Raw genomic sequence first — 21,099 nt, 5'->3', positions numbered from 1 at the left:
TCCCCTGCAGTGCATTGAATCTCTGAGTGTTGGCTGTTTTGAGCTTGATTAGGATAGTTATGTGAACGTCTCTAGTTTATTACTGCTGTGTCCTGGAGGGTTGCCTTTCAGCTGCCCTGGAGCAGAGATCTGCCACGCATCCCGAGTTTGAAGACTTCTAGCCCCACTGGGAGAACTTGCCTTACAAACAGTGTAGTGTATTCAGCAAGTGCCAGATGCTGCTCAACAGTATGCCAGTGGCAACAATAGCAACAAGGAGACCGACGCGCGCCACATCCTCTACGCCACTTTTGATCCGCTTTGGTGGGTTACGCTTCCCCAGTCGTGTGGTACGAGTGTAGAAAGGTACATATTTGAATTCGAAGACTGTCTCCTCCCCGAGCCCTTCGTCCTTGTCATTGATTATCTTATAGTATCGCTTGCGACGAAACTGTGATTCATCAGCACAACGATATTCGACCAGTTGGTGAGCAAAATAAGAATCATGCATTCTCACCTCGATCAGTGCTTGATCAATAGGCGGGAGCGATCTGAAAGTATAAGCAAACCACATCACGACAATGCAGTATCCATATACGAGCGCCTGGTAGTAGAGGTTGGGCCGCGGAATATCGAGCTCGTCAGACAACTGCTTGCCGTTGAGATGCCGAGCCATGGCCTCCATAAACTCCTTGGATGCATAAGTGGGAGCAGTGTTTTCGAGACTCAGGATAATGTTCTGCGCCAAAATCTTACTCATGTCGGTGGGATCTATTTCCGACGCCAGGAGGGATTCCATCATGGCTTTTCCCTTAGCTCTCGTCTCGAAAGGCTCATGCGGCGTGCCCATATAGTGCGCCACCAGCCGCCACAGAGCGAGGTAATCATCAATCTCTCGCTCCCGCAGCAAGATACCCTGTCGAGGCAATCCTATCCAGACCACGCTTGTCGAAAAGGTATTGATAGTGGCTATGCAATCAAGGTCATTGATAGGAACGCCGAAGTTTTCAACATCGTAATATTCAGGCTTGTTCTTAACGAGGCTCAATATTCTTGAACGGACAGCGGCGTGAAGCAACCGCACTCGAACCGATGAGGCCTGACCAGATCCTCCTGGTTTCATGGCATCCACGGACCCGACAACCTGAAGAACATGTTGAAGGGTTTCCAGCATCCTGCGTCGTGCGACATCTGCGGAGAATCCTCCAGTCCTTGCTAAAGTTTCGACAACGCGTCCGGAACCCCTGCCGCAAAGGTTAGTTCAGTTTTATTGATAGTGTTGCATTGAGGAGTCGAACATCCCACCCAGTAGACTCTGAAAAGTAAGCTATATATGATGTTGATGTTAGTCCATCATTTGCAACCTATAAAATAATGTCCTAAGCTTACCACGTTGAGCACTGGCATTCCGTAACGATAGAATACCTCTTGTCCTCTCTTAATTTGTTCCCACTCAACCCAGTCAGGAACGGTGTTGATCTCATTCCAAAATTCTTTGATCTTAAGATCATCGTCACGATGCTTTTCTAGCAAAACGTATAGGTCTCTCTTCGCTGGCTTGGACGTCGATCCTTCGGTCTTCGTAGCGTCTCGATGAGGTACAGGTGAGATTTCATTTAGCCGTTGAAGACACTCATCTGCAAGCTTGTCATAAGTGAACATTAGCGGGCGTAGCTGTTCCGCAGATCGATGAAGGTCGGTCCATTCGAACTTGTAACCCCAGTATTCGTGCACATCCTGGGCTTCCTGGCTTGACGAAATCATGTCTGGTAGCACAGCAAGTAGGCTTCCTCCCTATCTCTGAATGTATCACGTAGCGTGTTCAGATCGTCGCAGTAGAGTGCTCAGCAATAGTTGCTTCCTCTGAGCCATTCCGGCAACAACCTGCAACATCCCTCACATATATACAGTGCTGCTGGCACGCAACTGCTCACATGAGTTTGAAGCTGGAAGACCATGCGTTCCGACGAGCCACACCGAGATGCGAAGCTGCCACCCATGGAACGAGGCAAGTCACTAGCGGCTAGGCGGCTTTGCGGTTCGACATGTGAATGTAAGGTAGAACTATACTCGAGAGGTAGAGCAGAGTAAGGTCAAATGATTCTGTGCGGGGGAGTTCAGACAGATCCTATATCTGTAGAGGATAGCTGTCATGCCGATATGTCGTTATGCATGTGCATAAGTATTCAGCCCATCACTCTTACTTCATCAGTTTCCCTGATAATGGATGGACTATGGAAGCAAGGGGATGACCGGTTCCAGTGGTTTTCCTGACCAGAGTTGAGTCTCTGCCCCAGGCACCTACGAGATCCCCTGATTATCAAATGGCTGCCGTGACACCAGTACGCACTTAGACAACTATATAAACGTGGAGCGCGACTGTTCACGTTTTAATCTTATAAGATATGCCAACAAAAGGCATAAATTCTGAGCTTATCAAGCATGATAGCTCAGAAAAACGATTGTAGATTGATTGACAGCCGTCAGTGTGCTGATGATTCTGAACTGGATTCAGGGCCTCAACTGTTCAACATAGTTGGTGCTCGATCTTCCGGGGGTCTGATATCACAAGCACCTTAACTTATCTTTTCAAGTCTCTGAAGATGTCGAGCCTATCATGGTCGTTTAGAGACATTATTCCAAAAAGTGATTGCTGTAAGATTCGACATTTTGTCCCTCATCACTACTGATAGATTAGCAGTCACAAGCTGTACTCCTAGACCAAGTTCATCCAGATGATTCTAAGTGTTATCATGCCTGGGAATGATGGTAGCTGCAGGTCAAAGATTGAATTGAATATCACTTGGTTAAGGCCTCAGTCAAGCTCCTTTTAAGCGCAATCGCAACAGCATATTCTGGAAGTAAACGACCAAATTTTAGATTGCGAGTTGCAACAGAGACCATGACCATCAGCACTTGTTTTGATTTAGTGCCAACACAAGACTGGACAAAGACAAGACCAAGCCGGCTCTGTAGGATGGCTGAGTAAACTTACGATCGCATCGATTTCCCTGGCAGTTTGAGTGATTTGCGACAGGAGATCCAAGCATTTAAGGCACTTGTACCAGAAATCAATCCCTCTTACGATTTTGATGCTGGGTTTGGGTAGACCTCGACTCAAAGCACGCCCCTCCTTGCTGGATCTGATTGCCAGTCGCGGCGTGGTCGATCTGTCCGAATCCAAGCCGTCATCACCGCCCAGACCAGACGAACTGCCACCGCTCCCCGTTTCGCCTACTTCAACGACTCCCAGCTCGAGTAGCAGCAGCAGCAACATCGAGCTTCCCTCGTCCCCGTCCTCTTCGTCCACACACACACCAGTTTCACATATAATGGCTCCTTCTGGTAAGGACAAGACTGGTGAGGACCAGCATGGTACTATCTTTTCCGTATCTGGGCCTGTCGTGGTGGCCGAGCACATGATCGGCTGTGCCATGTATGAGCTGGTAGGTCATTATTCACGCTTCAATATATGGTCGAGCTTGGTTTAGCTGACTGAAATGCTCTTTCCAACTTTAGTGCAGAGTCGGACATGATCAGTTGGTTGGTGAGGTCATTCGACTCGATGGAGACAAGGCTACCATTCAGGTATACGAGGAGACAGGTACAGCTCCGCATCTACACTATGACGAACTGTTACTGGCCACTAAAAGTCTAACGTTTTACCTTCCATTCTCTAGCTGGTCTAACGATTGGTGATCCTGTTACGCGGACGGGCAAGCCTCTCGCGGTCGAGCTTGGTCCCGGTTTGATGGAAACGATCTACGATGGTATCCAGCGACCCCTGAAAGAGATCTCTGCACAGTCGAACAGCATCTACATTCCCCGTGGTATTGCAGTGAATGCATTGGATCGCAAGAAGAAATGGGACTTTAAACCAGGCAAGTTCAAGGTCGGCGACCACATCACCGGTGGTGACATTTGGGGTACCGTCTTTGAAAACAGCTTGGTGAACGACCACAAGATCCTCCTTCCTCCCCGCGCTAGAGGTACCATTACCCGGATAGCTCCTGCTGGCCAATACACTGTTGAAGAGAAGCTCCTGGAGATTGAATTCAACGGACAGAAGTCGGAACATGGTATGATGCACGCTTGGCCTGTTCGTGTGCCCAGACCGGTCAATGAGAAACTGCCGTCCGATGCCCCCTTCATCGTCGGCCAGAGAGTGCTGGACTCTTTGTTCCCCAGTGTACAGGGAGGTACTGTTTGCATCCCGGGAGCTTTCGGTTGCGGAAAGACCGTCATTTCTCAGAGTGTGTCCAAATTTTCCAACAGTGATATCATCGTCTATGTCGGTTGTGGTGAGCGGGGTAACGAGATGGCGGAAGTCTTGATGGATTTCCCAGAGGTATGGGAACTGAGGCCTCTGCTAAGATAACCGCACGCTGACGAAACCTTTTACTTAGCTTTCCATCGACGTCGAAGGTCGCAAAGAGCCCATCATGAAGCGTACATGCCTGATCGCCAACACATCGAACATGCCTGTCGCCGCCCGTGAAGCTTCCATCTACACTGGTATCACAATCGCCGAGTACTTCCGTGACCAAGGGAAGAACGTGGCTATGATGGCGGACTCTTCTTCTCGCTGGGCCGAGGCTTTGCGTGAACTTTCTGGTCGTCTGGGAGAGATGCCTGCGGACCAGGGTTTCCCTGCCTACCTAGGTGCCAAGCTCGCCTCCTTCTACGAACGTGCTGGCAAGAGTATCGCTCTCGGAAGCCCCGAGAGAATTGGCAGTGTCAGTATCGTCGGTGCCGTCAGCCCTCCCGGTGGTGATTTCTCCGACCCCGTCACCAGTAGCACGCTGGGTATCGTCCAGGTATTCTGGGGTCTCGACAAGAAACTTGCTCAGCGAAAACACTTCCCCTCGATCAATACATCGATTTCGTACAGCAAGTACACGACCATTCTGGACAAATTCTACGAAAAGCATCATCCCGAGTTCCCACGTCTACGAGACCAGATCCGAGAACTGTTGACCAAATCCGAGGATCTAGATCAGGTGGTGCAGTTGGTCGGCAAGGCAGCCCTCGGTGACTCGGACAAGATCACCCTGGACGTCGCGGCCATGGTAAAGGATGACTTCCTGCAGCAGAACGGTTACAGTGACTATGATCAGTTCTGTCCTCTATGGAAGACCGAGTATATGATGAAGGCTTTCATGGGCTTCCATGATGAGGCCCAGAAGGCCATTGCTCAGGGGCAGAGCTGGAGTAAGGTCCGTGACGCCACAGCCGACATTCAGACCTCCTTGCGTAGCATGAAGTTTGAGATTCCGGATAACCAGACAGCGGTTTCAGAGAAGGTCAGTCCTATTGTTTCCTGTCAAAATCGGTAATCTCTCGTCACTGACAAATCTACACAGTATGAGAAGATCCTCCAGACCATGTCGGAGAGATTCGCTTCGGTGTCGGATGAGTAAGGAGACGGAAGTCCTAAGGAGCGATGCTTTCTTTTTGTCTATTAGAAGCCTATATGTAGCAAGTCCATGTCTCTGTAATTATTTCGAGATCACTTTCTTGTTCCGCAAGCTAGTGCCGACCGTTCAGTTCTTTGTGACTTTCTATACACTTGGTCTCTAATCAGGAGCTGTCCACACGTGCAACTAGACGGCACCAAGTTTATGTATCTAGCGCACTAAACTACTGGAGGCGGGGGGGTCAAACCCCCTTAGAGGAGGGCTTTCCTGCCTGAAGAAGCGGTAGATATGGAACATAGAGTCCGATCATAATGAAAACTACCTCATGATGCATACAAATTGATGCCTATCTATTGATTGCACAGTTGCTGGCTGATGTTAGGCACCACTCTTAAAGCGGTCTCGGCTGGCCACAGCCACATGACGCGTGCAGCGCTGGCTCTGATGAACGACTAAGTTAGTTTGGACTTGAGTAAAAGGATCGTTTTCAGTGTATCTCATAATAACAGAAGCCCTTTAGTTCTCAAAGGATAGATACAAGGAGTACCTTTAGCTGGTTCAGTGTCCATAAGGTGAGGCTGTTCCGTTGCCCATCTATTTCTATCTTGATCTGGACCGCAAGCGAAACTCTACACTTGGCCGCAACTCTAACGCCTCCCGCTCTTTCCTACCCACTATCACCACTTCCTCCGTGCGAAGGCCATTTACTCGAGTCTCCCCCTTTTCGAACCGAAATCTTCTGTTCTACTCCAGAAACAGTCTTGTGCGATCGCTTTCTCTACGCAGTTGCCAACCATGGCAAGCCCGACAACCTCGTGCGCATGCCCCCTGTTCCCCCGAGGCCAAGCTCCGAAAACATTAGCTGACTTGTGTGATGGCTGCAGTATAAACGTCAATGATCCCGGCTTGATTTCACTGGTGAACAAACTCCAAGATGTCTTTTCGACAGTCGGAGTAAGTGTCTTGTCCACTGTTTGGAGATTTCTTTGTTTTGATCTTTAGGGAGAGCCCCTCTGCCCGATACTGACACCGCTCTTCTGGTTAGGTTCACAACCCCATTGATCTGCCACAGATTGTAGTGGTAGGCTCGCAATCCAGTGGCAAGAGTTCAGTTCTCGAGAACATCGTTGGAAGGGACTTGTAAGTTACTCTTCCTGCGCCTGCGTTCAATATGCTGGGAGTCGTCGCTAATCAAGGTTGCCCGCTGCTTCAGCCTCCCTCGTGGTTCGGGAATTGTTACTCGGAGACCCCTCATCCTACAGCTCATCAACAGACCTTCGAGAAACTCGGTAACGAACGGGGTCAAGGAGGAAAAACTGGAAACCACGGACAGCGAGGCGAATGTGGATGAATACGGCGAGTTCCTCCACATCCCCGGACAAAAGTTCTACGATTTCAACAAGATTCGCGAGGAGATTGTGCGGGAAACTGAACAGAAAGTCGGTCGCAATGCTGGTATCTCGCCAGCGCCCATCAACCTGCGAATTTACTCGCCCAATGTCTTGACCCTTACCCTGGTCGATCTGCCCGGTCTGACCAAGGTCCCAGTGGGCGACCAGCCCAAGGATATTGAACGGCAGATCAGGGATATGGTTCTCAAGTACATCAGCAAGCCCAACGCGATCATCCTGGCGGTCACCTCTGCCAACCAGGATCTTGCCAACTCGGACGGATTGAAACTGGCGCGCGAGGTGGATCCCGAGGGTCAGCGCACTATCGGTGTGCTAACCAAGGTTGATCTGATGGACGAGGGTACGGATGTGGTGGATATTCTTGCGGGCAGGATTATCCCTTTGCGGCTGGGTTACGTCCCTGTGGTCAACCGTGGTCAGCGTGATATCGAGAACAAGCGTCCCATCTCATACGCACTGGAGCACGAGAAGAACTTCTTCGAGAGCCACAAGGCCTATCGGAATAAGGCTTCGTACTGCGGAACACCATACCTTGCCAGGAAGTTGAACTTGGTATGTATTATTGGTTCAATCATATCATTGGTAATTTTCTCTGATCCTCCACTCTCTAGATCCTTATGATGCACATCAAGCAAACTTTGCCCGATATCAAAGCCAGAATTTCGTCCTCTCTCCAGAAGTACACGGCCGAACTCTCTCAGCTGGGCGACTCGATGCTCGGAAACAGCGCCAATATTATCCTGAACATCATCACGGAATTCAGCAATGAGTATCGCACAGTTCTGGAGGGAAACAACCAGGAACTGTCTAGCATCGAGCTTTCTGGTGGTGCCCGTATCAGCTTTGTGTTCCACGAACTGTACTCGAACGGTATCAAGGCCGTGGATCCATTCGACCAGGTGAAGGATATTGACATTCGAACCATCCTCTACAACTCTTCTGGCTCGTCTCCCGCGCTTTTCGTCGGAACGACCGCTTTTGAGTTGATCGTCAAGCAACAGATCAAAAGACTAGAAGATCCGAGTTTGAAGTGCATCTCGCTGGTTTACGACGAACTTGTGCGCATTCTGGGTCAGCTTCTGAACAAGCAGCTGTTCCGAAGGTATCCCATGCTCAAGGAGAAGTTCCATGCGGTTGTCATCAACTTTTTCAAGAAGTGTATGGACCCGACAAACAAGCTCGTCCACGATTTGATCTCGATGGAGGCCTGCTACATTAACACCGGACACCCCGATTTCCTCAACGGGCATCGTGTAAGTGACTTTCGGTTATAGTTTCTTTGTGGACTATCCTGACAGAAAGCAGGCTATGGCAATTGTCAATGAACGCCAACAAGCGAGCAAGCCTACGCAGGTAGACCCGAAGACGGGCAAGCCTCTGCCCCCTCGTGCAAACAGCCCGTCGATCGATGCCACAGCCGCCACAGAGACCAGTGGTTCTGGATTCTTCGGCAGCTTCTGGGCGTCCAAGAACAAGAAGAAGATGGCTGCCATGGAGCCTCCTCCACCCACCCTCAAGGCATCTGCCACTCTTTCCGAGCGTGAGGCTACAGAGGTCGAGGTGATCAGTAAGTTTTAAATAAAATCTGCTAAGACGGCAGAAAACTAATACACGGACAGAACTTCTTATCACTTCATATTTCAACATTGTCAAGCGCACTATGATCGACATGGTTCCCAAGGCCATCATGTACACCCTCGTTCAGTAAGTGGCATCGACAGCTTTGATTGATTTTTGCGCTAACTTCTGGCTTCAGGTTCACCAAGGATGAGATGCAACGTGAACTGCTCGAGCAGATGTACCGGAATTCCGAGCTGGACGACTTGCTCAAGGAGAGCGACTACACCATCCGCCGACGGAAGGAGTGCCAGCAGATGGTGGAGAGTCTAAGCCGCGCCAGTGAGATCGTCAGCCAAGTCCAGTGAATGCCCAACGACGCCCTAGATTGCCAGCCCGAGAATTCTCGTTGATTCACTTTCCATCCCTACTGGTTCTTCCTGGACGTTTTTGGAGCGGATTCTTGTGTCAGGTTTGAGGAGTTATATCTTACTTTATATTCTACCGTCGCCAGGGCTTTTCAAGAGCTCTAGAGAACAGTATGTCTTTCCAGATGTCCGGTTGTCAAGAGATTCCATATCACGAATTTGTATCGCCTAATGATTGCAGTGGATCTCTCCTTTTTCCTTCTTGATTTATTAGAATTAAGACAGATGTTTATGAGTTCAGCATGATATCCTTTCCTATAACCTGTACATATCACTGAATAAACCACTATCGCTTGATTCTATCATTATTCTAACCTGAGCTTGCTTGACTACTTTATTGTCTGTCAAGGTGGCGCAGCTATTGTGTAAATTCACATGTGTAATGTGGCTGAAAGATTACCATGCTGTTACAGAATAAATAACACACGTCAGTCTCACAAAAACAGTTTAGCGCAATCCGTTTAAGGTGCAGCACGTGTCATTCTAGCGCTCAGTTAGCGTCATTGCTTGAGCCAATGAGCGTTCAGCATGGTGAACAGCAGAAGTATACAGATTTTGAAGTATATCAACGTCGGATCGAACCTCGACACGGACATCATGATACTCAAATCCGTAGGAAGAGAGGCGACGTAGACGTCAAAGCCGGTAGCATGTAATGAGATAAAACATGTAGTGAATGGTAGGGGTAGCTCAGGATGTCTTCCCTTTCTCTCACTTCCTCGTCTTCTCTCCTTCATCTCCCTTTCTTCTCTTCTCTTTCCACTATCGAGGCGATTGTCTTCTTCTCTCTTGTCTTCCTACGGGAGCTTTGGTCCTCTGTACTGCTTCTCAGAGCTGGTTAACCATCAAGTCACCTTCTGAGCTCTTCATTTCCCTCGTCTTCCGCTGTGTTGACAAGGTATGCCCGATTCCGTCTACGAGGCCAGTGTTTCTTCCGTAGCATACAGCTAACAAGACCCCAAAGATCAAAAAACCCTCCCACATACACTCTCTAAGTCTGGAAATCTCTGTCACCGCGGTAAGAACGAACCCTCAGTCGATTTGAAACCGATGAATCATAATCTAACACGCAAGCCGCAGCCGCCAGTACACAATGTGCGAATACCTCCCCGTCTACCACAAACCCACCGGCTGCGTTGCCTACCCCAAGCACGTTGTCGAGGTCAGGGTGTACCTCGCTTGCCTGGAGATCATTAATGACCCGTCTGGCACGAAGGAGCGCTGCGAGGACAAGGACTGTCATTTGATTGGGTCGCTTGGCTCGACTCGGACCCGGGCTGAGTGTCCCCATTGCCTTGGTCCTTCTTGGGGTGTGATTGAGCCGCTGTGCATTGTGAGTTATCTGCTGTGGTTCTGCTGGGGATGATGTTGGTGCTGGTGCTGATGCTGATTTTGGGCGGGTAGGTGATTAGGGATCAGGAGTTTGCTTCCTTGATCTGTCATGGTGGTTTGTTTTGAGCGTGAGAAGGACGGTTGCAGAACATGGCCCGAGTGGAGTCGGATAGGTGCAGTGGTTGATTCCTTTCGGTGATACCATTTGCGGAAGCTGAAGCTTGGTGGTGGGATGGGGAATAATGATAACGGCCTTTTGAAGTTACTTGATCGTGGCTTGTAGCCCCAAGGACGAATAACGTCTTATGAACAGGAAGCTTCCGATTATTATCACTCCCTCTATTCTGTAGTACTATGCCGGTAGACATAATGCCAGCCTTCCTTGGACATGTCCTCGCGAACCCGATAGTTCTCCTCGGCAATCTTCAACAGTCCCAAGTCCATATCCACAATAAGCACACCTTCCTCACTCCCCATCTTACCCACCGGCCCGACAATGGGGAGCGTGACGCGGGACATACCGAGGAACTTCCCATCGGCCCCCGCAGCATTGACGAAGACGATGGCGCAGGTATTCTCGAAGCAGCGAGATGTCAGCGTCGACTCGAGGAAGAGCGCTTCCGAGGCGGGATTGTATGAAAGTGCCTCGGGCGAGGCATCGTAGCGTGTCCCTTGACGGGTCAGCCGGCGCTTCATAGATCAGGAAGAGAGAAGGGGCCACGTACAAAAGGTAGGAATAATCACCACTTCCGCCCCATGCGCAATCAGTTCCCGGAATGCCTCCGGGAACGCCAGATCCCAGCATATCAGGAGCCCCACTTTCCCAATTGGCGTGTCGAATACCTCGTGGGGCGCGTCGCCGGATGAGGTGAGGTGAGGACGCTCGGGATGCCATATGTTCTTCTTCCGGTAGGAGCCGAGTATGCTGCCATCGTTGGAGATGAAGTATGCCGTGTTATAGAGGCTGAATCTTCCTTTCCCCTCGGCTTCTGATTTCGGCGAAGAGATCTCGTGTCGTTCGACGATGCTTCCCGGGACGAGGCAGATATGGAGCTCCTTTGCGAGGGCTTGGTAGGCGGATAGGTACTTCTTATACTCGCCTGCCTGGACGGTCCAGAGGGGGTCATCGGGAGCCCAGCCATTCAGATGGTATCTAGTCAGAACGAGTCAAACTGCTTTTACAAATATCAAAGATGATTCCGGGATCGATACTTACTCTGGTAGAACGGCTAGCTCGGCGCCTTGGGCAGCCGCATCTCGAATGTAATTGCATGCTCTGGCGTGGTTTTCTTCAATTGCAAGGTCCTGAAATCAGACGTTAGATCCCAGCTTAACGGAGGGGTTAAATCCGTGGTGCGCTCCAGATAGCAGTCACCGTGGTGCGCTTGGCAGTGACGTAACTTGCCTTGATATGCCATTGGATCACGGCGACTCGATGGATTGGTGCCATTTTCAGACGTTGTGGATATGAGGACTGGGACCCCAATATACGGTTCTGAGGATCTTTTCAGGATAAAGACCAGGATGGACCAGGGGATGTAGACTCGATGTACTTCTCTCTAAGATTGCTCCTTCTAGGGGAAAGTTGGAGAATCCGGCCCTTGGGGTAAGTTGTGGGGTTGACTATCTCCATACCCCGCTTTGGTGCAGTATCTCTGCTCAATGGAGTACTCAAACATCAATCACCATCCTGCAGTCATCTTCGGAGGTATTGTCATGATGGACGACCTCGCCTCATCGTCTATGCCAGTCAGCAGTCAGCAGTCAGCAGTCAGCAGTCAGCAGTCAGCAGTCAGCAGTCTCTGTCTCATTTTATGCAACATATGTCGAGAGTTGAAGCGAGCTTTTGTGATGATTACCATTCACATAGTGACTTGACTGGCACGGACAGTAAGCTCCGCAGGACTGATTGACCTCGCACCGAAAACAAAAGCACATCTCATTATCATTAATATTATCAGGTCTATCCAGCTTCATACAAGTCATACATATTAGTGTCCGCTTACGCGGTCGTTCTTCAAGCAAGTGTCGGAACTAGACTATCGCACCAGCCACCGAGAAAGTCGGCTTCTTGCTGACCCGATATACCAGCCTGTCGGTCCAGAAATGCGAAAACACAGCATGGACTGTTGGAACTCCACCGAAGATGGTTCCTGCGATAGGAAAGCAGATGCGCTCCACTAGCTGCGCTGGACTCCACCAGACCCGTTCTGAGAACCCTGCATCAGCCACATTTGCTTCTTGCATGTCTGTTTTCCGCGTGCGCACACAGAGTGCATGCCATGGCTCGTACAGGAAAATGCAGATATTCATTCCCACAAATGACGATGCGCGTAGAAGATTGGTAAGATCGAACGCCCATGCCATGGTCGGATGAAGTGAAGCTGGAGGCGTCAACAGAGTATAGATAGTAGAGAATAGCATGAGTATGATCAGATGGCAAGGCAGGAAGTGAGCCTCCCAGAGCAAATGTACCAGGGCAAGGTGCCTCGGCCGCAAGAAAAGACAGCGGCACTGAGAGCGAAGGTAACTGATAGTACGTCGTGCGGCAAACCCCGAGTCAAGTGCACCCCACATATGCCTCAATGCCTGTCGATAACGAGCACGGCAAGTATCCAACGACCGTCGCCAGCCTCGTTCGGTATCACTTGAGATGTTGCACTGGCTCGCGGGGACGTAGACCGGGCGAGTGATGACGTTGCCCGCAGTCTCAAAATAGCACTTGAGCATCATATGCATGTCCTCTCCGATCGCAGTAGGATCACTGTCCCAGCCACCGATTTTCTCAGCCAGAGACAGCGGCAAAGAGTATACTGATGTCGGTATTGAGACGCACGTCCCAGGGTACATGGTGGACAGACCGGCGAATCCCCAAAGCAGGTCTGCGCACCGGACCAGAACTGGGGTCTCGTGAGAATTGCGGTCGAAAATGATCGGGCAGCAATATAGAGTCCGGTCTGCTTCCGAGATAGACGCATAATGAAGGCGCCGGATCTCTGTAAAGTAGTCCTGCCAGAAATGCGTATCGGCTATAATCCGGTTAGGGCTATGAATTGAGCAGAGAGAAGTGACAACGCCTACCATCCATAACCGTAACAATCACATCACAATGTCCCAAATCCAGCTCCGCTCTGTGGACTTCCATAATGTGTCGGGCGGCAAAGGCCACATTTGAGCTCTTTCCCGCTATTTCGCCAGGTAAACCCGCAGGGTGGAAGGTAGCATGGATATGGAGGAAGAACGGTTCGTATACTGATGCCAGCTTGGCTGCTTTTTCAGCGACCCCAACTTCCTTCTGTTCCATTGCGAGGTATATCTGATTTGCCAAGGTCCAATATTAGTTGCAGGAAGCAGGAACAGAATCGTTCGGCACCCACCTCATACTGTGTCCTTGCCCTTGGGTGACTCGCCAGAACATCCAGGGTAGTCCGCAATGTATGTAGGTCCTCACAGTAGTTCGGAAGAATTATCGCGTGGATGACCTCCAGTTCATCAGAATCGTGAGCCGTATCGCTCATCAATGGAGCAGATATATCCGAATCCGTGTCCGTGAGTGTCGAAGTGTCCGAGAGCCACTTATCTTTGTCCATGGAAATGCCAGGTTGCTCGGACTTTCGCCGCTGCAGGACCTCCTTTGTCTTCCGGTTGACACTAAAAAGAGCCCACGCCAGACGTGCGGTAAAGGCGAACATGCTGATATGGACAAGGACGGTGTATGCGACAAACAACTGCTGGGCCGTGTTGAGAGGGCCCGGCTGGCTTCCCAACGAATCTTTTGGCGATGATGGCAACGGGCCCTTCCATTTCCAAAAGGCGACTGCATCACAGGAGGTCAACCGGAGAAGTACAATCAACGCAATGATACTGAAGCCAGGCAAGCAGCGTGATGCCCACTGGAAGACCATTTTGCGATAAGCCCGGTCAGCAAACGCCTGATGCAGAAACCTTCACCTCGCAGAACGGAGAAAATAAGTTCTCTTCGAGAGTCCATGGTATATAATAGTCAAAATGCTAAGAAAAAGGGGTCTTGAAAAACAATGGCCCTATCCCTCATGGCCTCCACAGGGACACACTAAGTAGCGGTCCGCTGGAAGCGTTGCCGTATATTGAGCATAAGGGCCTGACGAATGGACCATTGAGAGCATCAGAATAAGCATCATGGCCCCATCATTCGACGGATCAGCTCGAGGAGGCTGTATGTGGATGATCAGCGATAGAGACAAGGTTCGCTAGCCATGGTAGTCTTTCGTACCTGATACAGCACTAAAGCACCTGCAAGCGTTCAGTGGGCTGTGATTTTCAGACAGATTAGCAGAAACACCTTAGCGGGCTCTTTCACTTGAGAGTCAGCAGGCCACCACCCTTCCACGTGCCTGGCCGAAACATGAGGTGTTAATCGTGAGCGACAAGGACTTAAAACGTCTTCACACAGAGGCTAGCAAGAAGGGAGTGTTTTGGCAGCTACATAGCCGAAAAGATCGGGCTCTTCCATGCTAGCAACGCTCAGATCAGCTGTGGACATTCTTAAGCTTTGAAGGCCCATAAAATGAACCGTGTCAGGGAGAGATGGCAATTTCCACACTTCTATCCAGCATAGCGATCTCCATGTGAATCAGACAAGAGTCATGAAAAGTAATCCCATGACCGTTCGGAGTACACTGCCGAAAGGGAGACCATCCTTTCCTATCCCTTGTGAAGTAATTTGGGCATTCAACGGTGAACTCGACATCGTGCAGTTTGTGAGTGGTGGAGAATGAAGCTCGAACGTCGCGAAGGGTGGCAGTCGAAGCGACGCCTGAGGCACACACCTACACAACAGACTTTACCCTTTCGGTCGACGCGCACGGGCTACAGCAGAGAAGTGGAGTCCGCCACGTGCAGCTAGCTATGCTGATTGGTTGGATGGCGTATATCAGACCTATGGGCTCGAACCAATGAGGGAGGAGCGATGACCGCGTGGGCCAGTTGATGGATCAATTCAGTCCCTTGTCAGCTTCTTATTTCAACCCGTCTACTTATCTTTAGTCATCCACAATGCTGATCAAGAGGCTAAGAGGTCACAGGAGGCCCGAGGGGATTGGAATGTGCTCCGTACGGCCGAATGCACGAGTCCGTCATGGTTCTAGCGAGTAGATGGATTGACTTGTGGTCATGTCTTATAGATGATCGTTCACTTTTTGGAGAGTAGATATCAGCTGCTGCGACTTCACTAGAAGAAAATTAAGTACCTATGGCTAAAGGTCCAATGATTCTCCAGCAAATACTTACATGCAGCCGAACTTCCCCCCATCTCTACCTTAAACATGTCGGATGCCACAGACATGGCTAGATAAGGGCTTCATACACTCACATTGCCTACAATCTCGGAAGGTGTATGAAAATTGACGAGTAAGTCCGCTTAACTTGTGCAATCAGTCATGGTGCAATATCTTTAGTTGGGATTCGGGCCACTTACAACAGATTTTGGCTCGTCCTGTCTACCTAATTGCTAGAAGCTTCTCGATCTCGATTTCAAATGTGAAGGCAAACGTTACCTCATGACGAGCTGATACTAGGAAATATTTGCACACTCTACCCGAAATATCTAGCAGTGAGTGAACGAGATATCTGCGGCAATTTTCTCTTTAACGGTAAACAAGTATAATTCTCCGAATACCCAGGCGCCCAAGTCTACCACAAACAGCAAATGGGAAGCATATTGTGACCGAAGAAAGGGGTGGTAGCTTCTCAATACCTTTCAAGACATCAGACATCACTAATGAGAACACAGTCTCAATTCTCCTTGATTTCCCCGCTCATGCGCTACAATGCCGCAAAACACCTTGTTGGGATAAGTATAGATGACCCTCGCCGGACCTGGATCTTCCTTGGGTTTCTTCGAGTCAAACTTATAGTCATGGCCGTCCGGGAATGTTGGGAACTCCAGGAGATAGTGGTCATCCTTGCCCATGCCGTCCTTGCCGTGCTTCGGGGGACGGTCACAGTCGGCTTTCCCGAACTTGATGGGCATGCGACCCTTGATGAGCTTGCCATCCCCGTCGTAGCCGTTAGTGAACCAGTGCGGGTAGCTGCTACCGGTCTTGCCGTCGGAGAGAGGCGCGTGGTGAGAGTTGCTTTCGGCTTTGGCTTGATTGTAGACAAGCCGCTTGTCTTCCCATTTGTTTGTCTTGGGATTCAGCTGCTGGTTGATGCATGTCCAGGTCTGCGGGTTCATGTCAGCTATCCTGTCGAAGGTCCCTTTAGGGCGACTCTTACCGCACGAGCATCGAGGGGCGAAGGAGCAGCTAGAACAGACACCGCTGTGACAGTCAGCAGGAGAAGGTTGTTGATTGCGACCATCTTGGACGCAGTCAGGACGATCATGACGATGTTTTGAATCTGGTTGCGACAAGCGAGAGGCTTCAGCAGCTTTTATATCTGCCGTTTCTAGCTCAGGACATGAGATTGTCGAGAAAATGCATCTTTTGTCCCCTGCACACCTCAGATGATGTTGGACGAGCATCCCTGTATAAAGAGGTGGGTGTTGGGGGCCAGGAGAGGCCCATTTTGGGGTTAGATCGGATTTTGAACTACCAAGGAGTGAGACCTTTTGAAGTCAATGTAACGTCGTCAGCTTTGAGGCATGAGATGTTTGATCCTTGGGGTCAAGTTACCTAAGAGAAAGAAAAGGCATGACCGTAAGCTAATTGAATGGATGCCATGACCCAAGCTTCATGCATGTCAGCGCTGAACATAGACCTCGGATTGCAACATGTCAAGAGCTGAAAAGGGCACAACCTTTGCAGGTGAAACAGTAAGCATTTTTTAAAGGAAGACAACTGGTTGGAAATGCCTCGTTGTTGCCTGATGCCATTTTGTGGTCTTAGGAACACATGTCATTTGAAGCACTGCTGACTTGATGTCAGATTCAGAACAATTGCGCCTCCAAAGCTTCGAATCAAGGATCAAGAAGACATTTCTACTTTGATTTTCGTTTTTTCTTCTTTCTGCTTCTCTCGTCTTCTTGTTGTGGCCGATATCACGCAGTCTTTTTCCCACCGTGTCTTGTTGCTCCCCGCTTTCTCTTTCATCACGCCATTCAAAATTACCATCTTCAACTCCAAAGTAGAGGCAGTTACCATCTCACAATGTCTTCTCTTCACCTCGAATTAAAGGACGACGATCCATGGTTCGTCGAGGAAAAAATCTTCAAGATCCTGGTGAACTACCTACAAGATCCCACCGCATCCCCCGCAGCCACAGCCCAAGCACTAGATCGACTGTTTCCTGCGAACCGTCCTGACCAAGATCAACCCGCAGACGAGCCCCGCGAGGACCCAGGAAGCTTTCTCTGGCACTTCTGGGGCGTGGTTCATAACGTGGCTCAGCAGATACCCTACACGGCTCCTGAACATGACAGACTCGCAGAGCTGATCAAAGCCTTGAAAGGTCTATCTTCCCAGACAAAAACTGTCTACATGGCGTCATGGGACCAGGCCTTTGACCTGTGGGGAGATTTGCCGATGCTGGGTCCGACGTTCAGGGAATTGTATGATCGTAAGTATAGTTTTGTGCAAGCCGCCGCATTATAGTCTTTCTATTGACAAACTGATAGGCATGGTATCTTTGAATGATGAGGAGGAGCGCGAACATTGGCAGAGCTTGAATGCTTACGCTGCTCGCTTGACTAGAGATGGCTCTGCTGATTTGATCCTTTTCGCGAAATATGCCATCGAAGGACTATTAGAAGAAGATTTGGAGCACGGGCTCGTCGGTGATGTCCCCGGAGCTATTCTGGAATGTAGGATGACTGTGGCAGCGGAATGGGTCATATATTGCGGACAGAGACTTGTGGCCCAGGAAGAGGATGGGATTGGCACGGAGAATTGGCAGAAGTGCAAGGCAAGGTTCAGCAACGTCTCAGATAAGGCTTCGATGAGCCCGCAAACTCGAGAAATCGCTCAAAAGGCAAAGCAGGTCATGGAGGCTCTGCAGCTGAGATGAATATGTATTTTTACTTGGACTCGGCAGGAGATATGCAATACAAGGTAGATCCCCGGGTGCGATAGCAGCAGATGCTCAAAATGCCTCGAGTTACTTGATTAAAATAAAATCCTTCATTTCCCGAAAAAACCATCCTGTTCACCTTTCTCCAACGAATCAATATGTGATCACTTTGCTGTCCACCATCACAAGCTCGCGTGACCCGCAGTTGCTAGTGACTGCGCCTCGGGATCCGGCGCCAAGACTCAAGAGAGAAACAAGGAAGAAGACCAAGAATGCGGCCAGACTTCGGCAACATCGGCTGCATCTTGATAATCGTAAACTTAACCCTGTACAGCAACATTGATATGGCGCCTCTAACAGCTCAGGAGATCATCGCTCATCCAGCATATGAGACTGTAGATTGGAAACTCCCTCCCACAACCTCAGGACGGGCACTTGTGGCTCAGAACAGACGCGGTGGTCCGTTCAACCTCAACTACGAGATCCATGGCACCGGGTCCGTGAAGCTAGTTGTTAGTATTTCATCGTCTTCGTGCATGCAATAATATGGCTGCATGGATTATTCGCAGGGAAAGTACAGTACTAATGCCAACCAGTGGATCATGGGCCTGAATGCCACTCTGAAAGACTGGAAACGCCAAACCAAGTACTTCGGCCACCTCAATGGCTCGAAATACTCCTGTCTGGTCTTCGATAATCGCGGGGTCGGCCGCTCCGACAAACCCAACTGCTTCTACTCCACCAGCGAGATGGCCCGCGATGTCGTGGATCTCGTCAGCTCCCTGGGCTGGATCGACCTGAACGCTTCTGCGACACGATCCATCCACGTCATCGGCGCCAGCATGGGCGGGATGATCGCCCAGGAATTTGCGACGCTCATCCCGGACCGACTCGCCAGCCTGACGCTCTGCTGTACGGCCCCGCGACTCGTCCGCACAACGCCCTTCTTCGAGAACCTGCAGCAGCGCGCGAGCATGTTCATCCCGCGGCATGTGGACGTGGAGATCGACCGGATCGCGGCGACGCTGTTTGCGAGTGAGTTTCTGGCGCAGCCGGATACGGAGAATGAGGATCCGGGCTTGAATTTCCCGACGAAGAGGGATCGGTTTGCGGCGGGGCATTTGAGGAAGAAGGCGGATACGGAGTCGTATACGCCCAAGGGGTTCTTGTTGCAGGTGACTGCTTGTTACTTTCACCATAAGTCTGCGGAGCAGTTGAGGGCTTTGGGGGATGCGGTGGGGAGGGAGCGGATTGCTGTCTTGCATGGAACGGAGGACCGAATGCTTACTTTTCGCCATGGGGAGCTTTTGAAGGAGGAGATTGGTGGGGGGATTACATGGCAGGTTTATGAAGGGGCTGGGCATATGTTGGGGTGGGAGACGGAGCATGAGGTAAATCAGTTGATCCAGAAATTGGTGGACCGATTTAGTTAAGGGTTTGATTAGAATTATTGCATATATGCTGTTCCCATACTCCGAAGTTGAGAATTTACCATCATTCTTCATTCCTATTTCCGTTGGTGTTTGCTTCAGAATCCCAAGATTGATGCAGAATGTTGAAGCAGCGCAATGATGGAGAAAAAGCAAAGAGGGTCTGTGCAACCTGCAGAGTCCTTAATAACCGGACAAAGCTAATCTTGGGATCGAAATATGATCTCTCCATTCACTTGCTGTGATGCATCCGATAAACACGAGGCAACATAGTAGGGCTGTGTAACCACCAAGGGACCGTCAGTCACCTGCCGCCAGCGAATGATGACAACCTCTGATGCACCTCAAGAGACATCCATCACCTCCTCAACTCATAGCACCTTTCATTTGACCATGTCACTACCGGTCACTTGATAATCTCACATTTTCAACCGCCAAGTGGTCATAAATACTAGGCTTTTCCAACCCCACTCCTGGTCCATTACCTCTCACGATCATGTCAAAAATGGCAGAAGTCACAGACTCCAAGGAACTTCCTCTTCGCAAAGGCGATTACCGTCCCGCAGGACCCGACGACCTGCGAGCTCCATGCCCCGTTCTCAACTCGCTCGCAAATCACGGGATCATCGCACGCAGTGGCCGCAACATCACCGCCGCCGAGTTAAAAGCCGCTCTACGCTACCTGGGCATCGGCTTCGATGTCACCGCAATACTCGTCAACGGCGCGTTCCAAGTTCACTCTGACGACGGAAAGATCATAGCCCGGCTCGGACTACGAGATAAAGACCAAGTCAACGAAGACGGCCTACCCGTGCTGAACCTCGACCAGGTCGGCCGGCCTCACGCCGTGGAGCACGATGTCTCTGTCACCCGGCAAGACCGCGCCCTGGGCGACTGTATCCATGTGGACCCGGACCTTCTGAAGCGATTCCTCGCGGCTCCAAGAACAGAGAGGGGTTTCAGCGCGTCGGACTTTGGCAAGTACCGCAAGACTCGGTACGACGAGCAGAAGGGAGACAACCCGGCGTTGGAGTTCGATAGGCTCAAGCACTACATTGCATGCGGGGAGCTGGGAGCGATTCAGTGTGTATTTGGTCGGGGGTTCCCGTATCGTGTGCCGGAGGAGTATATACAAGCGCTGTTTGGTGAGGAGCGTTTACCCATCGAGCAGGGATGGAAGCCGAGGCGGGTACCGTTGCTGTTGCCGGAGCTTGGACCGGTGGTGCTGAGGGTTTCGCATTTTGCGTGGCCTTTTAGAGGTCAGTGAGGATTAGAATAAGGAGTGGGCAAGATTGACCTCGGGGGATCTGAGTCTACCTACGTTGCCTAGTGATTGGTGGTATCCTACTACTAGATTTATTTCGGTTTCTTTTTTCTTTTGGTCAAGCATGTCCTGCGTCGGATCACTTGTTGTACTGGTGCACTCAGCATGACTAGGCGTGTCGGATGAGGTCGTCACTTCCAATGCAAGCCATTTCCTTCGATCTGCTGCAAAGTCGCTTGACCTCAGTCACTTACCGAAGCTTGCATGCTTTGCTCAAGAGAATCATTCAAGTGC

At 50.4% G+C, this 21,099-nt stretch overlaps 9 protein-coding genes across 9 annotated transcripts; 5 read left to right on the top strand and 4 right to left on the bottom strand.

Annotated features, from left to right (window-relative positions):
* Positions 1–181: 181 nt before the first annotated feature.
* Positions 182–1,743, bottom strand: CDV56_106965 (oxygenase MpaB family protein; the record flags this gene model as incomplete). The annotated part of the gene is made up of 4 exons (XM_026760584.1): positions 182–430; positions 497–1,223; positions 1,278–1,306; positions 1,369–1,743. The coding sequence occupies 4 exons, from the start codon at positions 1,741–1,743 to the stop codon at positions 182–184; spliced, it is 1,380 nt and encodes a 459-aa protein (XP_026613638.1).
* Positions 1,744–3,071: 1,328 nt separating this feature from the next.
* On the top strand, positions 3,072–8,733 carry CDV56_106576 (dynamin-like GTPase vpsA; the record flags this gene model as incomplete). Its single annotated transcript, XM_026760195.1, has 12 exons — positions 3,072–3,425; positions 3,499–3,583; positions 3,660–4,327; positions 4,386–5,282; positions 5,343–5,395; positions 6,281–6,350; positions 6,442–6,536; positions 6,610–7,360; positions 7,420–8,061; positions 8,114–8,375; positions 8,428–8,512; positions 8,565–8,733. 12 exons carry the CDS (start codon positions 3,072–3,074, stop codon positions 8,731–8,733), a joined length of 4,131 nt encoding a protein of 1,376 aa, XP_026613637.1.
* A 1,153-nt stretch (positions 8,734–9,886) lies between these two features.
* On the top strand, positions 9,887–10,251 carry CDV56_106483 (uncharacterized protein; the record flags this gene model as incomplete). The annotated part of the gene is made up of 2 exons (XM_026760102.1): positions 9,887–10,126; positions 10,198–10,251. 2 exons carry the CDS (start codon positions 9,887–9,889, stop codon positions 10,249–10,251), a joined length of 294 nt encoding a protein of 97 aa, XP_026613636.1.
* Positions 10,252–10,464: 213 nt separating this feature from the next.
* On the bottom strand, positions 10,465–11,575 carry CDV56_106389 (carbon-nitrogen hydrolase family protein; the record flags this gene model as incomplete). Its single annotated transcript, XM_026760008.1, has 4 exons — positions 10,465–10,796; positions 10,851–11,278; positions 11,342–11,430; positions 11,501–11,575. The coding sequence occupies 4 exons, from the start codon at positions 11,573–11,575 to the stop codon at positions 10,465–10,467; spliced, it is 924 nt and encodes a 307-aa protein (XP_026613635.1).
* A 584-nt stretch (positions 11,576–12,159) lies between these two features.
* CDV56_106233 (glycosyltransferase family 2 protein) lies at positions 12,160–14,030 on the bottom strand (the record flags this gene model as incomplete). Its single annotated transcript, XM_026759852.1, has 3 exons — positions 12,160–13,154; positions 13,207–13,441; positions 13,503–14,030. 3 exons carry the CDS (start codon positions 14,028–14,030, stop codon positions 12,160–12,162), a joined length of 1,758 nt encoding a protein of 585 aa, XP_026613634.1.
* Positions 14,031–15,880: 1,850 nt separating this feature from the next.
* aspf1 (major allergen and cytotoxin AspF1) lies at positions 15,881–16,488 on the bottom strand (the record flags this gene model as incomplete). The annotated part of the gene is made up of 2 exons (XM_026759701.1): positions 15,881–16,327; positions 16,381–16,488. The coding sequence occupies 2 exons, from the start codon at positions 16,486–16,488 to the stop codon at positions 15,881–15,883; spliced, it is 555 nt and encodes a 184-aa protein (XP_026613633.1).
* A 764-nt stretch (positions 16,489–17,252) lies between these two features.
* Positions 17,253–18,108, top strand: CDV56_105968 (DUF3632 domain-containing protein; the record flags this gene model as incomplete). The annotated part of the gene is made up of 2 exons (XM_026759587.1): positions 17,253–17,661; positions 17,720–18,108. The coding sequence occupies 2 exons, from the start codon at positions 17,253–17,255 to the stop codon at positions 18,106–18,108; spliced, it is 798 nt and encodes a 265-aa protein (XP_026613632.1).
* A 347-nt stretch (positions 18,109–18,455) lies between these two features.
* On the top strand, positions 18,456–19,544 carry CDV56_105871 (alpha/beta fold hydrolase; the record flags this gene model as incomplete). Its single annotated transcript, XM_026759490.1, has 2 exons — positions 18,456–18,623; positions 18,681–19,544. The coding sequence occupies 2 exons, from the start codon at positions 18,456–18,458 to the stop codon at positions 19,542–19,544; spliced, it is 1,032 nt and encodes a 343-aa protein (XP_026613631.1).
* Positions 19,545–20,046: 502 nt separating this feature from the next.
* On the top strand, positions 20,047–20,808 carry CDV56_105782 (putative peroxidase; the record flags this gene model as incomplete). Its single annotated transcript, XM_026759401.1, has 1 exon — positions 20,047–20,808. One exon carries the CDS (start codon positions 20,047–20,049, stop codon positions 20,806–20,808), a length of 762 nt encoding a protein of 253 aa, XP_026613630.1.
* Between the last annotated feature and the right edge of the window lie 291 nt (positions 20,809–21,099).

This window comes from Aspergillus thermomutatus, assembly GCF_002237265.1.
Source record: "Aspergillus thermomutatus strain HMR AF 39 chromosome Unknown NODE_121, whole genome shotgun sequence".
Classification (NCBI taxonomy): Eukaryota; Fungi; Ascomycota; class Eurotiomycetes; order Eurotiales; family Aspergillaceae; genus Aspergillus; species Aspergillus thermomutatus.
This window is presented reverse-complemented; position numbering and strand designations above follow the sequence as displayed.